Raw genomic sequence first — 14,984 nt, 5'->3', positions numbered from 1 at the left:
ATGTGTGTTTGCATCCATGAATGTCTATGTGTGTGTGCATGACTGTGTGTGTTTGTATGTGCTGTTAAATGAGTGTGTGTGGTGTGTGTGAGGTGTCCGTATATGTATACATTTGTGTGTCTGTGTGGGGGTGGTGGTAGTGTGCTATGTGTGAGTCTCTGTGGGTACGTATGCATGGTTGTCTATAGGGGGACTCTGTGTGGGTGTCTGTGTGAGAGAGGTAGGGTGCCTGCTGGGTGACTTCTAAGGGGAAACCGCAAGATATCAGTAATAAAACTAGAACTGCCATGAACACACTAGGACAGCTGTGGGAGGCCAAAGCTGGAAGGTTGGACAGCCCCTCCAAGAAGGGAATAAGACCCAAAGTTGGGGCAGGGTGAAGAAACAGACCAGCCAGACCAGGGGTGAATAAGTACCAGCCACATAAGAGCCTGCCACAGGGGGCTGGGCCAAATGCCTGGTGGGACTCAGAATCCCCCAGAGCTGTAGAGAAGGAACTCTGAGACCTCCAGGAAAGAGTATAGGTTTGGGGCAGCCATACCTTCATAGCAGCTGCATGACCTCGGGCATGCCCAAGCCTCGGTTTTCTCCTCTGTAAAATGGGAATAATCATATCCACTGCCCAGTGCCTAGAACTAAGGAAATGTATGCCCGGTGTTAAGCACGCTGGTGGGTGTTGCATAGCTCCTCCATCAGCTCCTCCCCATAGGACCTGAGGATATCTTATTGTCTTTGGGATGGAAATCAATAATAAGCAAAGCAAACATGAGCCACACTTGAGCTAAGCACTTGCCAGTGTGACATCTCAGATAACCCATCAACATCCCTGCTATTGTTTTACACAGAAGCCCCCGCTCCCACCAGGGGTCCTCAGCAGGCCCTACTGTGTTGATATGAAGCTGGGAGGCCACTCTTCCCCTTGGTCTCCTGCACTTAGACTCTGAGTCTGGCTGCTGTTTCATGGACACACCTCTGGGCGGGCGGGCCAGAGGGCATTCTCCCAGCCTCTCTGCCTTTTCCCAGCTGAGGCTGACTCTTAACCATTATCACTTAGCTAATGTTTTCAAGGATCAGACCCAAGGGATTGGGAAAGACCTCTTCCTTTATTTACTGGATAGCCAGGGGGCATTTTCCTTTATTTCTCTGAACCTCAGTATCTTCATCCTTGAAGTGGGGATTCATAATCAACACTCTGCCAGTGAGGGCTCAGTGAGAGCTCATATATGCAACTGCTTTGAACAAAGCTTTCCACACTGGTAAGGAATTAGCCCATTGGGTGTCCCAGGTGTGGGGTGGGGGGCATCCTTCAACATGGGCACCTGAATATCCTCCATTTGTGGCCTCTCGTGGCTCTGGGAAGAAGTCACATTCAACAAACTGGTGCTAGGTGGCAAAGCCACCCTCCACCCGTCTGTGCCTCTCCTAAAGTTTGCTCCAAGGTGGAAAGCAAGGCAGGAAATAACCACATCCCACAAGGAGTGGAGAGGCAGCTGGAGCCAGCTGGTTCTTGAGGGTTTCAGGACCTGGAATGCAATTTCCTAATTGTGAATTCATCCTGGCCACCAGCCCCACCCCCACACCAAGAATGTCAGCAACAGTATCCCTCAGGCTTCCGTTCCTTAAACATTAAGTAGAAGTATAACCCCTACCTCTTGTATGAGGAAGTTGAGGCTGGGGATCACTGAGAATTGGACCAATGTCGACTGGCCACTCACAGATCTATTTGATTTTGGCCCAAACCACTTATTCTCAGGAAGAGGATTCTGGGGTCCAGAGAAGAAAGTCACATTGTCCAAGGTCGCACAGCTGAAGCCAGAACTTAACCTTGTACCTATCTCCCATGCCAGCAGTGGATGAATATGTAGATAACTATTGAATTACCAAACGTTTGACTCTATCCTGCATTATAAATCGAAGAGGGAATAACTGGAAGCCTAGTTCAGGGAAGACACCTGGCTGGGATCACAACAAGCTGGTGACTGTGTCGTGGTGGAAATTACCCTAGCTGGTGTGGACTGGGCTGCTTTCTAGCTATGTGCCCTTAGTTAATAATAAAGGAGATAATCTCCCAGAGTGCAGAGCTCATCCAAGGACGTTAAGGGTCAGCTGGAATCAAAGCCTTCCCTGAGTCAAACTGGCAATCTGGCCTCACATCTCCCCCCCCCCCCCCCATTCATACCTGACAGAGAGCTTGGGTGGCTTTTAACCCAAGGGAGAGATTCTCAGGCTGACCCCTGTGCTTTCCCCATTTCCCACCACCTTCCACAGGAATAATGCAGACCCAAAGCTTCCCCAGGGCTTCTGGCACACGCGGCCTAAGGCAGGTCAACCAGATGAGCAGCTCTTCTGGGCTCGAGGGAGCATCCTGCACGCCCCGCCCCCGCGCCCCTCCCTGCCGCCTCCCCCCACCACGCCACCCGCGCTCGACCTTGAAGACCTCAATGGAAAAGGTGAGGAGCTGGAGGAAGGAACTTAGGCTGACATCTGCGACGGAGGCGCATTGAATCCGGCCAGTCAGCCCCAAGTGGGCCCGCAGGCCAAAGCAGTTTTTCCCTCATGCGGAGGATCCAAGCCCATAGCCCTGCTTCTGAGAGGCGAGGAAGGCCCGAGTCAGGACCCCAAGAAGGTCCCAGCCTAGTCGGGCACACAGAAGGCCGAGGGGAGGTATTTGCAGCCAGGGTCTCAAAGGTCCTGGAGTTGGCACCGCAGGACGGTCCCAAGGGAGGGAAAGAAGCCTCGTTCCTGTCCGTGTGTCTGTAGGCCCACCACAGCCCCATTCGGGCTCCGCTGAGCCTCTTGGTCCCTCAGATGCTTGTACCCGTCTCTAGGCCAGGATTTACGTCAGTTTGTGGTTTTGTCTCCGCGCGCCTCTGCCGACCTCTCTGTTCACCTCTGGCTCTAGCTCGCGGCCGGCTGTCCGGCCGCGGCCTGGCCCCTGGCCTGGAGCGCCATCTCGTGGGCTCTTGGGGAGTTGTCGCGGCTCGTCGACGGGGCAAGCTGCAGGTTTGCTTTGGGCGGGGAGTTTCCATAGCTACCTAGGGGCGGGGCTGGGAAAAGAGCAGCGCCGTCGGCTTCGCGAGCGGGTGTGGGGTGGGGCAAGCAGATCTGCGCCTCTGAGAACCCAAAAAAGAGTTCCAAGGGCAAATAAGAATTCCAGAATCTGGCACTGGCATCAACGCATTCACTGAGGAAAGACCAGACTGCACTCCCAAGGGCGCTCCCCGGGGAACCCAGAGAGACGCCCGGAGCTCAGGTTCCTTTCCCTTTGCCTCTTCCCCGGGAGTACATTCCCTCTGTTGTCCGGTCCCTATTACATGGTCGCTCGGCCCCTCGCCGGACTTTGAGATCGAGGATCGCGAAGAGAGGAAAAAGTGGGATTAGATTTGGGGTGCTTTCCAAAGCTGGGAAGAAGGCAAGGCTCAGCGTTGAAACTTCGGTCTCATGGAGACTCTGTCCCTCGAACCATCCAATATCCGGGAAAGGGAGGTAAGGGGGCTCGAGCTGAGGTGTTCACCTGTGTCCTGGAGCGCGAAGCTGAACGTTCCGCTCCAGCTACAAGGAGTGCCCTGTGTGGACGTTCACGGTACGCACGGGAGGCGGACCCCAGTTCAGCGCCTTTGGGGGGGGCGGGGCCAGGTCGTAGATTTCCGCCGCCGCAGCGTGAGTGGGGGTGGGGGGAAAAGAATGGCTTGAGGGGATTCGGTAGACTCCTATTTATCCCAAGAGGAAATGAGTTCTCCTGGGCCTGGAGATCCACACTGCTTGGCCGCTAGGGGTCTCACGGAGACCCCACACCCACATCCCCCGTCTCCAAGTTCCCCAGTGAAGTCACACTCAACCATCCCACACCAGCCAAGCACAGTTCCCTCTCTAACCCCACAGTTCCAACGCACACGGCCCCGCAGTGACCCCTCAGTCCCCATCAACCCAAACACGCCCTCCACATACAGCCGTGCGCAGGGGATTCTGCCGTCTAGGGCCCCTGGTGCCAGGCCCAGAAGGGTTAAGAAGGCCTTGGGGCACCAGAGCGGTGGGACGCGGAACGCCGGGGCTAATTGGCGACCCGGGAACAATGAGGGATGCAAGGCGGGGAAGGGGGGTGATGGGTGGCTTAATTGGGCCAGGGAGCGGCCTGGCCTTTGCCTGGGACAAGGCCTTGCTGCCGGCCGCGCGGTTCCCGCAGCCGAACTCAGGTTCTCAGCTGAGACCCAGCGGAGCGCCTGGAGGGCGACTCCGGGACAGGATTTGCCGGCGGGAGGCGGGGGAATTCAGGACGACTCCCCAAACTGCACTCAGGGCCTGGGGCCTCTCGAGGCCCTTAAGTATCACTCCACCTCATCCGGGGTGCTGCAGCAACGATGCGGCGAGGCTGCGGCCGCAACCAGGCCGCCCTGCCTGACATTCGCGGCCACCCTCTTGGAGTTCCCCACTCTGCGCGCCGCCCTCACCGCAGCTTTAGGTTGGTACTGCCCCCTGGTGTCAGCAACCCGCTCCTGAGACTGCCGTGCACTTGCAGCCTCTGCCCAACTTTCCTTCTTAGACGTGCGGGGAGAAACCGGAAGAAGTGAACGCGCCCCGCTCTTCGAAAATTTCAGAGATGTTTTGAGCCGAAAGCGACCTCAAATAAGCACACTGTCCACGAGGGATTCTATTTGAGCTGAGAAAGTGGCCTCTCTGGCCCGCCCGGTTCCTGGACTGCCCCATTCGCTGTCCTGCCTGCGGAAGGACAGAGAGCGAAGAAGCAGCCCACACTCTGGGAGCTGGGACAGTTTTTGCGCCCTTTTGCTCGCTCACTGGCCAAGCCCCTTGCCGAATTCAGCGTAGGCTGGGTCCAGCTCCCTCCGTGGAACAGGCCGGACACAGTTCTCTTTCCTTGCAAGTGTGTCGGCCCACGGAGGCGTCCTGGGCACTTGGAGGCCCGGATACTGGCAGTTCCACCTCCACCTTCACCCTTCCTTCATCTTACCATTCCTGGTGTTCCTGGTGAGTTGGGGGACCTGTGCTTGCCGCCCCCTAAAGTACCCAAGGTGGGCAGGCAGTGTGTTCGTCCAGGGCAGCACGGACTCCCAAGGCTTAAAGAGCAGAGAACTGGGAAGGAGGTGGGGGCTCGGTGATGGACAGACCTGAGGGTGGGTTAAAGGAGTGACTTCCCATCTCTCACCCCTTCCCACTACTAGGATTTGGGGGTCGGAGACACCTGTTGGCTGTGTGAAGCAGAAAGAAGCTCAAAGGATGGGGGTGGGAGGCCCACTTGCAGGAGGGGGCCACTGGGAAGAACGTGCCACTGGGAAGACACATGGGACTCCCAGAGATACCCCAGTGGAGCCCTTTATTATACCAGAGGAAACTGAGGCAGTAAAGGAAGTAGCCTATTGACCCACACTTCCCACACCCCCAAAAGAGATTTAGATGAGTTACACGGGAGAACTTTCAGGTTAGACTCTGTCACTCTAGCCAACAGCCCTGACAAGGAGAAATGCTTCTTTCTTCTTTTTAAAGAAAGTAATATCTAAGTCAAACGTGGGGCCCAAACTTACCACCCCAAGATCAAGGGTCTTGTGCTTTACCCACTGAGCCAGCCAGACGCCCCAAGAACGGTTTCTTTTTGAGGTCCAGGAGGCAGAGAGATGAAAAGGATTCTAGGGTCCGCGGTACTGGGTGCACCACGGTCAAACTCCTCCTCAGAAGGGAGAGAGGGAGTAGAGTGCACCCATCTTACCAGCTCCGCCTACCCAGAGGCGCTAAAACGGGATTCGTTTCTACTCTGGAGCCCCAGAAAGGAAGTCAGGAGTCCCGGTGCAGAGTGGCTGGGGCGACGGCCGGAGGCAAGTGGCCAGCAGAGGGAGCCCGGCCCCTGGCTTGGGAGGCGGCCCGCGCCGGGAGCGTGGGGGACTCGAAGCGGCTCGGCGCCTCCCGGCCCAGCCGGTGGCCCGCGCCGGCGCCGCTCGGCCTCGCAGCTCCGCCCGCTGCCCCAGCCAGCCTGCTGCCGCCCCCGGGATGCAGCTGCCGCCGAGCTGGGGGCGCCCGACGTTTTGTCCCCGCCTCCAGTCCCTCCTAACGCGCTTGCTGCGCCCCTACCCCACGCGGCCCACAGAGCGCACAGCGCCGTTCACTTCGCATTGCAGCGTTTTATTGTTTTCTCGAGTTTTTGTCTTTTCGTCTCGCTCGGTAGCGAAAAGTGAAAACCTGAGGTGGAGCCCGCGGGCCGGGCGAGCAAAGCCCGGGCGGAGGGGCCGAGGGGCTGGCGGGGTGGGAGCCCCTCCAGGGATGGGGCTTCTCCCGCAGCCGAGGACCCCCCAGCCCTGTACAATATAGATGCTTATGTAAAATGAAAAGAAATTTTAAATGCTATGAATTAATCTCTAAATATTATGTACACAGCAATGTACACCTTTGAATAAATTAATACCAATTTGTATATTCTGGGAACCTTAAAGCTTATTTACACAAATTACCATTTATTTTATAAATATCTTTTTTTTTCTCCCCCTGGGGACTCAAGGCAGAAGTGCCACTCCCTCCCCTGACCGAGGGGTGGGAGGAGCGCCTGTCTTTCGGGGGAAGAAGTGGGAGGACTAAAAGAACAGGTCCCTCCCAGCTCAAGTCTACACTGATTTCAGTCTTCACTGAGCCCGCATCCCTTACTGCAGATTCTCAAGCGGTCCAGGCCCAAGGCTAGGAGCTCTGGGGTTCCCTCCGAAGTTCCCATCCCTGACTCCTGCACCTTCTGTCTCCCGATGAGACCACTGGGCGGGGCAATGAGGCCTCCCCACAGCGCTGGAGGACCTGGAGGGACACCTGGCCAATGCCACTTTGACATCGGAGCAGATCTGGACAGTGACCAGTGGCTCCTAAGCGACTGTGTTCCCGGCAGCCGGGTTCTTCTTGGGGCCTAGGGAATTGTCCCAGGCTCCGGCTGGCTGGCCAGGGTTCTATTCCGGCTGCAGCAGCCCGCTTTTGCTCCTTTATTTAAATAAATACCCATTCTGTGCTGTACACGTCCCAAGCAGCAGGGGCAGGCAGCCGGGGAGGTCTGTGTGGCAGCGGAGCAGCTGGGCAGTCCCCTCACTTGGGCGACTCCCGGCCGGGGGAGAGGGCTCGCTGGCTCTCCAGCCCACTCACCAGTCTCTGGATGCTCTGCAGTTCACTGGCCGCCTCTTTGGCTGAGCCGCTGGGCGACAGGGCACCGCGGGATGGGGCCCCAACCTTGCGGAGAGCCAGCTCCGGTAGCGGGCTGGGCTCCCGGCTGTTGCTGCCCGCAGCCTTGGAGCCCTCCGCCGCCAGCCCCGTGGTGAGAAGACTAGCGCTAGGCGGGATAGTGACCGGGATCTGGTAGGGGCTGAACCGCAGGCGGGGCCGGGCATTGCCCAGAAAGTGGCTCCGGGATAGGGAGCCCGCAGCTGCAGCAGCTGCAGCCGCAGCACTGGTGGCTGGCAAAGCAGAGGCCGCTGCCGCAGCGGCTGCCATGTAGGTGTAGGGGTAGGGGAAGAGGCCTCCGAAAGTGGGCATTGGGATTCCCTGAAAGAAAAGAACAAGACAAGGGTTAGGCATCCTGCCTGAGGTGTTCTAAGGGTGAGCTGGGTGCTGGGGGTGGTGCTACCACCAGGAATCCTTGCCCTACTGTTTTAGGAATATAATACCAGAGCTCACATAACTGTAACCCCAAGCAGCACAGGTAGAGGAGAGCCAGTATGCCTGTGGCCAAACCCAGTTAGACAGGAGCTCACTTCAGGTTATGATGCAAAAGTCTGGTGCCGTCAAGCTCTGTGCCAGGCATTACAGTACGAGTGAGGGAAAGACATGCCAGGTGGCTGAACTAGCATGAGCAAAAGCCTAGAGGGAGGAAACTGGGCAGGCATAGAGCCAGGTGGCAAGTAGGCAGCTTTGGCTGTCTTGGGAGGTTCTGCTCATTTAAAAGAGTGTCCTCCCCAACCCTTCTATCTGCAGGTGCCCCAAAGGACTGAGAAAGCCTGGGCAGGAGAGGTGAGGAACTCCGTACATTCTCCTTCTACCTGCCTGCCTGCTCAGGGATCTCCTGCCTGGGTCAGAAGGGCATAGATGCCAATCCGTTTATAAACTGACCTGGATATTCTACAAAGAGCTCCTGGCAGCACCTCAGTGGCAGCTGAGGAAGGAATGCAAAGTCTGCCCGTGGAGAGCACAGTAGCCAGGAAACCCTGACAAACATCTGCTGAGTCTATGAGGCCCGACTTTTGGATTATCTGACCTTTGAGATAATGGCTCACTCTCCAGAGTAAGAGGGTATGGGGAGGAGGGCAGGGAGCTGGCTGTGCTGGGCTTCCAGGGAGCCTCAGGCCTGGCTCAGGCAGGGAGAAGGAAAGAAGTAGCCCAGTCGGGAATGAGAAAATATCCTTCCCGAGAAGGTCAAGTCCTACTGGGCATTTAGTCCTGGTATCTCAGGGGGAGAGGAAGGAGGGAGGCTTCAAATCTCCCCAAATTTGGCTCTACCTGATGGCCAAGGGCGGGCTACTCAGGCATAGGAACTTAACCAGTAGCAGTATACCAAGTGATACCTCCTGAGTGCTGGGTACTCTCAACCTGGCCTTGCACCTGTTGACCAGGCTGTATCTAGAAGCCCTGACTTCCCGACAACCTTTATGATGCCCATGCTGGGGAGGAGGCATTCACATACATATGGAATCAAGGATGCAGATTAAACCTCCAGGACCTGAGCTACATTTTCCAGAAGCTTCCTCGCCATCTCAGAGCCACAGATATGTGATGTTAGTGTTTCAAATGCTCACTCCACATATCCCTGACACTGAGCTCTATTTAAAACCCATTTCAGGATCCCTTCCCCCATTTAAAAAATATTTGCTTCTGAACCAAAGGAGCCTTCTCAGACCTGAACTCCTATTTTCCTTCCCTTAAGATAAGATCTCAAAGGTTCAATTTGCCAGAAACCTCAGAGGGAAGAAAATGAATGTAGAGATTCCAAATCTTTCCACAGGGAATATTCCACCCAAGCAACCAAAGAGGCCGCTCTCCCCATTGGGTCTCCTTATTTTGCTCCTTAGCCAGTTTCATAAAGTTTCCCCTGGGAGCTCAGAATTTCAGCCTGGGCTTGGGGAACTGAGCCCTTCTTTCCTGAGATGTGTGGTTGGGAGACCTAAAGTGGGGGAAGGAACAGGAGGACTTCTGGAGGGCCTGAAAGGGGCCAGAGGCATCTGAGAGGTGGGTCATTTTGGCAGTCAATTGTCCAGAAAATATTGCAAATCTTCCTACTCCCTTTTTCCAGGCATCTTCGCCCTTCAGGGACTGACAGTGAGCCAAGGGTTTTTGTTTCCAAGAGAAGTGTCCTGAGGCCAGGAAAGTGGACTTCACAAAGCCAGAGTCAGACTCAGTCTGTCAGAGGAAGAGTCTACTGGGTGCCACTCTATGCTGGAGTTATAGGGAAGGAAACAGGCCCAAAGAGGGTCAGGCACTTGTCCACAGTCACACACAGTCAGAACAGCACCCTGGCGAGACCCTAGACCTACACTCTCAGTCTCCCCGAACCTAGGTGTGGTGGAGTGTCAGGTCTCCCCAGGACAGAGTCGTTGTCCGCTAGAAACTCAGAGCACCTATGGCACCCCCAGGCCCTATGCCCACCTTGCTCTTTCTCCCTTCAGATCACAGGTCTTACCTGAGATGCCAGCATGTGCTGGGAGAGGTGGAACGGGAAGGGCGCAGCGGTGCTTGCGGCGCTGGCCGCGGGACCCAGCCCGCCTGCGTCCAGCCCGGTGGCGGTCCCTGGGCCGCCAGCCCCCCCACTGCTGCTGCTGCCCGCCACCGATGCCAGCAGGTGACCCATGCCCATGGCAGAGAAGGCTCCAGGACCCATGGCGAACTGTCCCGGGTGCAAGAAGAGCGGCTGGCCGGCCCCCAGCGGCCCGAAGAACTGCTGCCCGTGCAGATGGCCGGAGAAAGCCAGGCCCGGCAGGTGTCCGGCGCCCAGAGGGGACGCACTGTCCGTCTGCACCACCAGCGGCGCCAGGCCGGGCTCCTTGCCCTCGCCTGCCTCCTTGCGCCCCTCGTCCTTTCGCCTTGCTTCCGTGCGCTCCTTCTCTAGGCTCCGCAGGCCAAACGGACCGTCCCCGCCGCTCTCCGCCGGCTCCTTGCCCCTCTCGGGGCTGCGCCGCTCCCGGGAGCGCTCAGGTTCGGTCAAGCGAGGGGGGCTGGCGCTGTCCAGGGCCGGGCTGCGGCCGAGAGCCGGCCCTGCGCGCTCCTCGCTCAGCCTTTCCGGCTCTGGGTCGCTGTCCGCGGCGCACGACTTGTCTTCGGCTGCAGGGAGAAAGGACGCGGGAGGTCACAGGGGTCCCGGAAGAGACAGACGCGAGGCCTCCCCTCTTCCACCGGTGTCTGGACCGGATCGGAGAGACTGGGAGAGGCCTGCTCCCGAGGAAGCCACGTTCGAGGAACTTCCAGATCCTCGTCGGGCAAAGGGGCAGCTGCAGGTCACCTAACCTAAGGCTCCGTATTTACAGCGGGAGAAATTGAGCCATGTAAAGGAAACTCACTGCTAGAGTCACACAGTGCCAAGGACCTAGCTGGGCAGCCAGAACTTCTGGATACCTGGACCGCCCTCACTGGAAAGGCCTCGGTCGTTTGCCCCATCCCAGACACACTGCTGACGCTTCCCGCAGGTTTTGTGGTTACCCGGAAGCTGAGCAAAGAGCCAGCCTGGGGTCGGAAGGAGAACCTCCCCTTCCTCTACCCCGGGTCCGACCACCCAACAACTCTCACCTCTGGTCCGATGCAGGCGCAGGGGACTAGGCGCTGACCCCGGGGAGGGTGGCGGTTCCCGCGCGGGGGCAGGGTCGCAAGAAGAGGCGTCGGACTCGGCGCCGTCGCGTTCCGGTTTGCAGTGCTCCTCGTACAGCCGCAGAGACGGCAGCGTCAGCTGCTTCCTGGGGATGAGCGGAGGGAGCCGGTCAGAGACGAGCTCACACCCCCCAGCGTTCTGCTGGCTCAGTCTCCCACCGCGCAGCCGTCCAGCTCACCCCTCACCTTTTCTCCCGCCGGCCATTCCCGGTGTCCCGGAAGCCCTTGGCAAACGGGTTGTTGTCGATCTTCAGTTGAGTGATCTGCAGGGACCGAGGGGGCGGCGCCAGGTCAGGACGAGTCTCCTCCAGCCTGGGCTGAGGCACCCCGAGGTCGGAGGCTGCCGCCCCAGAGGAGAACCCCGCGAAAGTCCACTTGGTACCCGCCCGCCTAGGATACGACTCTCCGAGCTGGAAGACGAGTTGAGGCCAGCGGGCGGGCCTCGCGGGAAGCCACAGGGTCTCTCCTCTTCCACTTTATTCGAAGCATATTCCCTTATCTTGCACACACAAGCCCAAAGGTGTGTGCAAAGAGTCGAAATCTGCCCAAGCATGCACACAGACGCACTCGGTCACTCAAGTTTAACAAACCGGGCATCGGAGCAGGCGCGCACGGAGACAGCAAAACACACGCGAGTCCACACCACAGAGACAAATCACACTCACGGGCCCGCGCACACGCAAGTACACACAGACAAAATAAGCAAGTGCCCAGAGAACAGAACGAATTCACACTCCTCCACACGTATCTGAGTCTCCCGAAATGTTGCCCACATACCCGCATACACGCCATTTCACAAAGACAAAAAGAACGACCGGCAGGACACTTGGACTCTCTCCCGAGAGTGGTATATGGGCACAGGCCCAGAGGGAGTGAGCTCTGCACCTCTAGAAAAGGGGGATAGAAAGGCAGCAAGCAGAAAAATTCTGTAAGCACCTCCCAAGGGGTTCACAGCCTGGACCGACCCAGAGTGGGGATACTTTGGGAAGCTGTGTCACCTGTCCCGCCCTCTGGCTCCCCCGAGAGAGTGAAAACTGGGCCTCAGGTTCCTATTGCTGGTTTCCAGAGAGTCAGGAGAGCCAGGGCAGGGTGCCTCAGGCTCCCTCTCTTCATTTAAATTCCCATTCCAATGCCAAGAAATAAACGAATAAAATGTAAAAATGTCAGCACGGGCTGGGAGTCTCGGCTAATTGCTAAGTAAATATCCCCACCCCTTGGAGTGCCCAGCTGTTAGCGCCCCGAGGGGGAGCCTGTGTATACGTGTCACGGACTTGGTGTGGGGGGAAGCCTGGAGGATTTCAGTGGGTGCTGCGGTTACAGATGAGACTTGCTGCTCTGGAGTGAGCTGTGAGAGCGAGAGATGGGTGCTGGGGTCTACGGGCAGATATGAGTGAAGGGGTGGAGTCTGCAGGTGTAAGGGGGCATCGGTGCAGGGGCTGGGCCCATCGCCCCCCCCCCCAAGCGCACCTTATCGTTCTGGTAGGCAGTGACCGCGATGAAGTCGGTCTCAGGGAACACGTAGGTGCGGAAGGTGCTGTAGGGCAGCTTCAGGATGTCGTTGGCTCTCACAATGTGGAAGCGCGGTTGGTACTTGTGCATGGAGTTCAGAATGGTCTGTGGGGAGGGTGCGGGTCAGCCGATAGCCCCCAGCTTTTGGCTGGAGCATTTCTACTCTCTGGGGACCCGACCTCTTTCCAATGCTCTCTCTCTCTTCGTCTGCCTTCTACACCCCCTCCTTCGCTATTTTCTCCTGTCGTCTCTGCCTTTTTTCTTTCCTATATTTCTTTTTATTTTTCTCTCAGCTTTCTTTATCACAGTTTCTCTCTCTACTTAAAAAAATTACCCCAGTTGAAAATAGAAATAAAAGAAAACCCCCATAACTCCACTCTTAACCTCTCTTCCTGGGCTCATTGCTAAGCCCCTAGTAACTCTACAGAGAGAAGCTTTGGATCTTTGGGGGCTCAACGAGCGCCCTACTTCTGAATGGACAATCCCTTTTGCCCCATCAACCCCCCCTTCCCATTCACTGGGGCCCTGCCTCAGGCAGAAATGGAGAGAACCCCCCAAACTCCCCCCTCCTGGTAGGGTGTTTGCCTATGGGAGGAGGGAATGGAGACTTAGGATGTTAAAGGGGCTGGTTTAACTTTTAAATCTCCTAGTCTGGGGAGGGGGTGGGAAGGGAAATGGGGACACAGGTCATGGGGAAGGGTGAGGACAAGCTGAGGTTGGGGGCAGGACTTCCAAGCTCAGCACTTAAACACCAGAGGCCACACAACTGAGTCGCACCTGCCTCCGGCTGGGCTCTAGGAAGAGCTTTGGAAGGCTTGACCCCAGCCAAGATTGTGAGCGGCCTGGGGCTTTCCACCCCACAACCCAGGCTTGCAAAGGGGAGCCCTCTGGGCCCAGACTCAGCCAGCATAGGCCACAGGGCGGTGACCCAAGCAGGGGCACTTTGAGAGTTTGGCCAGCGCTCCTCTCTGGGGAATCCCGCTGCCTGCTCTCCCGCCCCCACCCCCTGCAGCGTAGGACACTCAGTCTCCGACCCCCATCCCCGCGCCCGCCCAGCACTCACGAAGCCATGCTTGTCGGAGATGTTGTTGGTCAGTTTCAGCTTGTGGAAAGCCACAGGCTTGGCCATCCACTGCTCTCCCGTGGCCGGGCTGTCTGGGTGGATGTACATGCGTTTGGGCATCTCTGGGTCGGCCTTGCCCGCCACCATCCAGCGCGAGTTATGGAATTTATACCGGCAATCATCAGCGGCCACAATGTCCATCAGCAGGATATATTTCGCCTTTTTGTCCAGGCCGCTGACTCGCACCTTGAAGGGAGGAAACATCCGCCTGCGAGGAAGGGAAAGGGCAAGACTCCATGGGACCCGGTTTTATGTCGGAGGACCTCACTCCCCAAGCACACACCACTGCCAGGAGCTTCCCCATCTGTGTTTCCCGGTTGTCTGGGCTCTGCCCCCATATTACTGCCTGAGAGACCCCACCTGTGGTTATTATTCCTGGGGGATCCCATTTCCGCTTGTCAAACTCTCTCTTACTATATGGTTTCCCATCGGCTTTATCCTTAGATCTGGTGACGCTCTTTCTCCCTCATCTGAGATGAAAGCGGATGTCCAGGAAAGAAATCCAGGCCCCCTAGAAATACACCTGCTTCTTTTGAATCTTCCCAAAATTCATTCAGGAGATATGCCCACTGGGACTGAAACTCCCAAAAAATAAAACCGGAAGATGTTTGCTTGGATAACTGGGTTGCAGCCCAACAAGAACCTTAAGTTTCGGGGGAAGAGGGTGAACCTGAGGCCTGGATTCCCGGCGGCTGAGTCAAAGGGTGGAGGGGCTGGGGGCTGTGATTTTCTTCAGGCGTTAAGGCCTGGAGTGGTGTGTGAGTAGGGAGCTTTTTGCTCCTTGGGCCAGGACAAGGCTCCCAGCCTGGGTCAGGCTTCGACAGGGCCGCTTGGGGCTTACTGCCGGAAAGGGACGGCCGGCTGGAATCGGCTGGCCAGCCAGGGCCTAGCATGGTACAGGTTTCATTATGGGCTTCAGGGTCAGAGGACATTCCGGGAGATGCTACATCTCCCTGGAGCTCCGAGTCAGACCGGGAGGCAGGAGAAGGAGGCGGCGAGGCTGAGTTACCGCGGAGATGTCTGAGACCCGCCCGGGCCGAGCCGCAGGACCTCCTCAGCTTTGGGACTCAGAATGGTTAGGACTGTTCTTTAACAGCATGTTTTCGTTTTACTTTATTCGGGAGATTTTCATGTTTTAGTTTTTAAAATTTCTCTCGGTGCCAAATGAGAAAAGTCAACTTGGTTGCCTGTGGGAGCTAAGCGTGGCGCCGGGGCCAGAGCCCGGAGCCTCGAGCGGCAGGCTCGGCGCTGGTCTGTGCTGTCGGGTCCCCCAGCCCGCCCGCCCGCCTGCTTGCCCGCCGGCCAGCCGGCCGCCCTACCTCCCAGACTTGGTGATGACCATCTCGGTGCCCAGCTTGTGGAACTGGTCCCACAGCTCCTTGGCCTCCAGCGTCACCTTGGGGTCGTCCTCCACCTCGTCCTCGGGCTCCAGGCTCTTAAGCGAGCGCAGATGCGCGGCGGGCGGGTGCGGGCCGAGTGCCGAGACGTGCAGCCCCGCCTCGGCCGCCGCCGCCGCCGCGGCCGCCGC

General features: G+C 57.5%; 1 protein-coding gene across 1 annotated transcript; it reads right to left on the bottom strand.

The window, feature by feature from the left end:
• Positions 1–6,108: 6,108 nt before the first annotated feature.
• On the bottom strand, positions 6,109–14,984 carry TBX2 (T-box transcription factor 2; the record flags this gene model as incomplete). The annotated part of the gene is made up of 7 exons (XM_040497882.1): positions 6,109–7,518; positions 9,647–10,284; positions 10,747–10,910; positions 11,011–11,087; positions 12,292–12,438; positions 13,397–13,664; positions 14,776–14,984. Coding segments are annotated over 7 exons (1,956 nt in total), but the record flags the coding sequence as incomplete, so codon positions are not given.

Source organism: Herpailurus yagouaroundi, unplaced genomic scaffold (assembly GCF_014898765.1).
Source record: "Herpailurus yagouaroundi ecotype Mexico unplaced genomic scaffold, PumYag 189, whole genome shotgun sequence".
Classification (NCBI taxonomy): Eukaryota; Metazoa; Chordata; class Mammalia; order Carnivora; family Felidae; genus Herpailurus; species Herpailurus yagouaroundi.
This window is presented reverse-complemented; position numbering and strand designations above follow the sequence as displayed.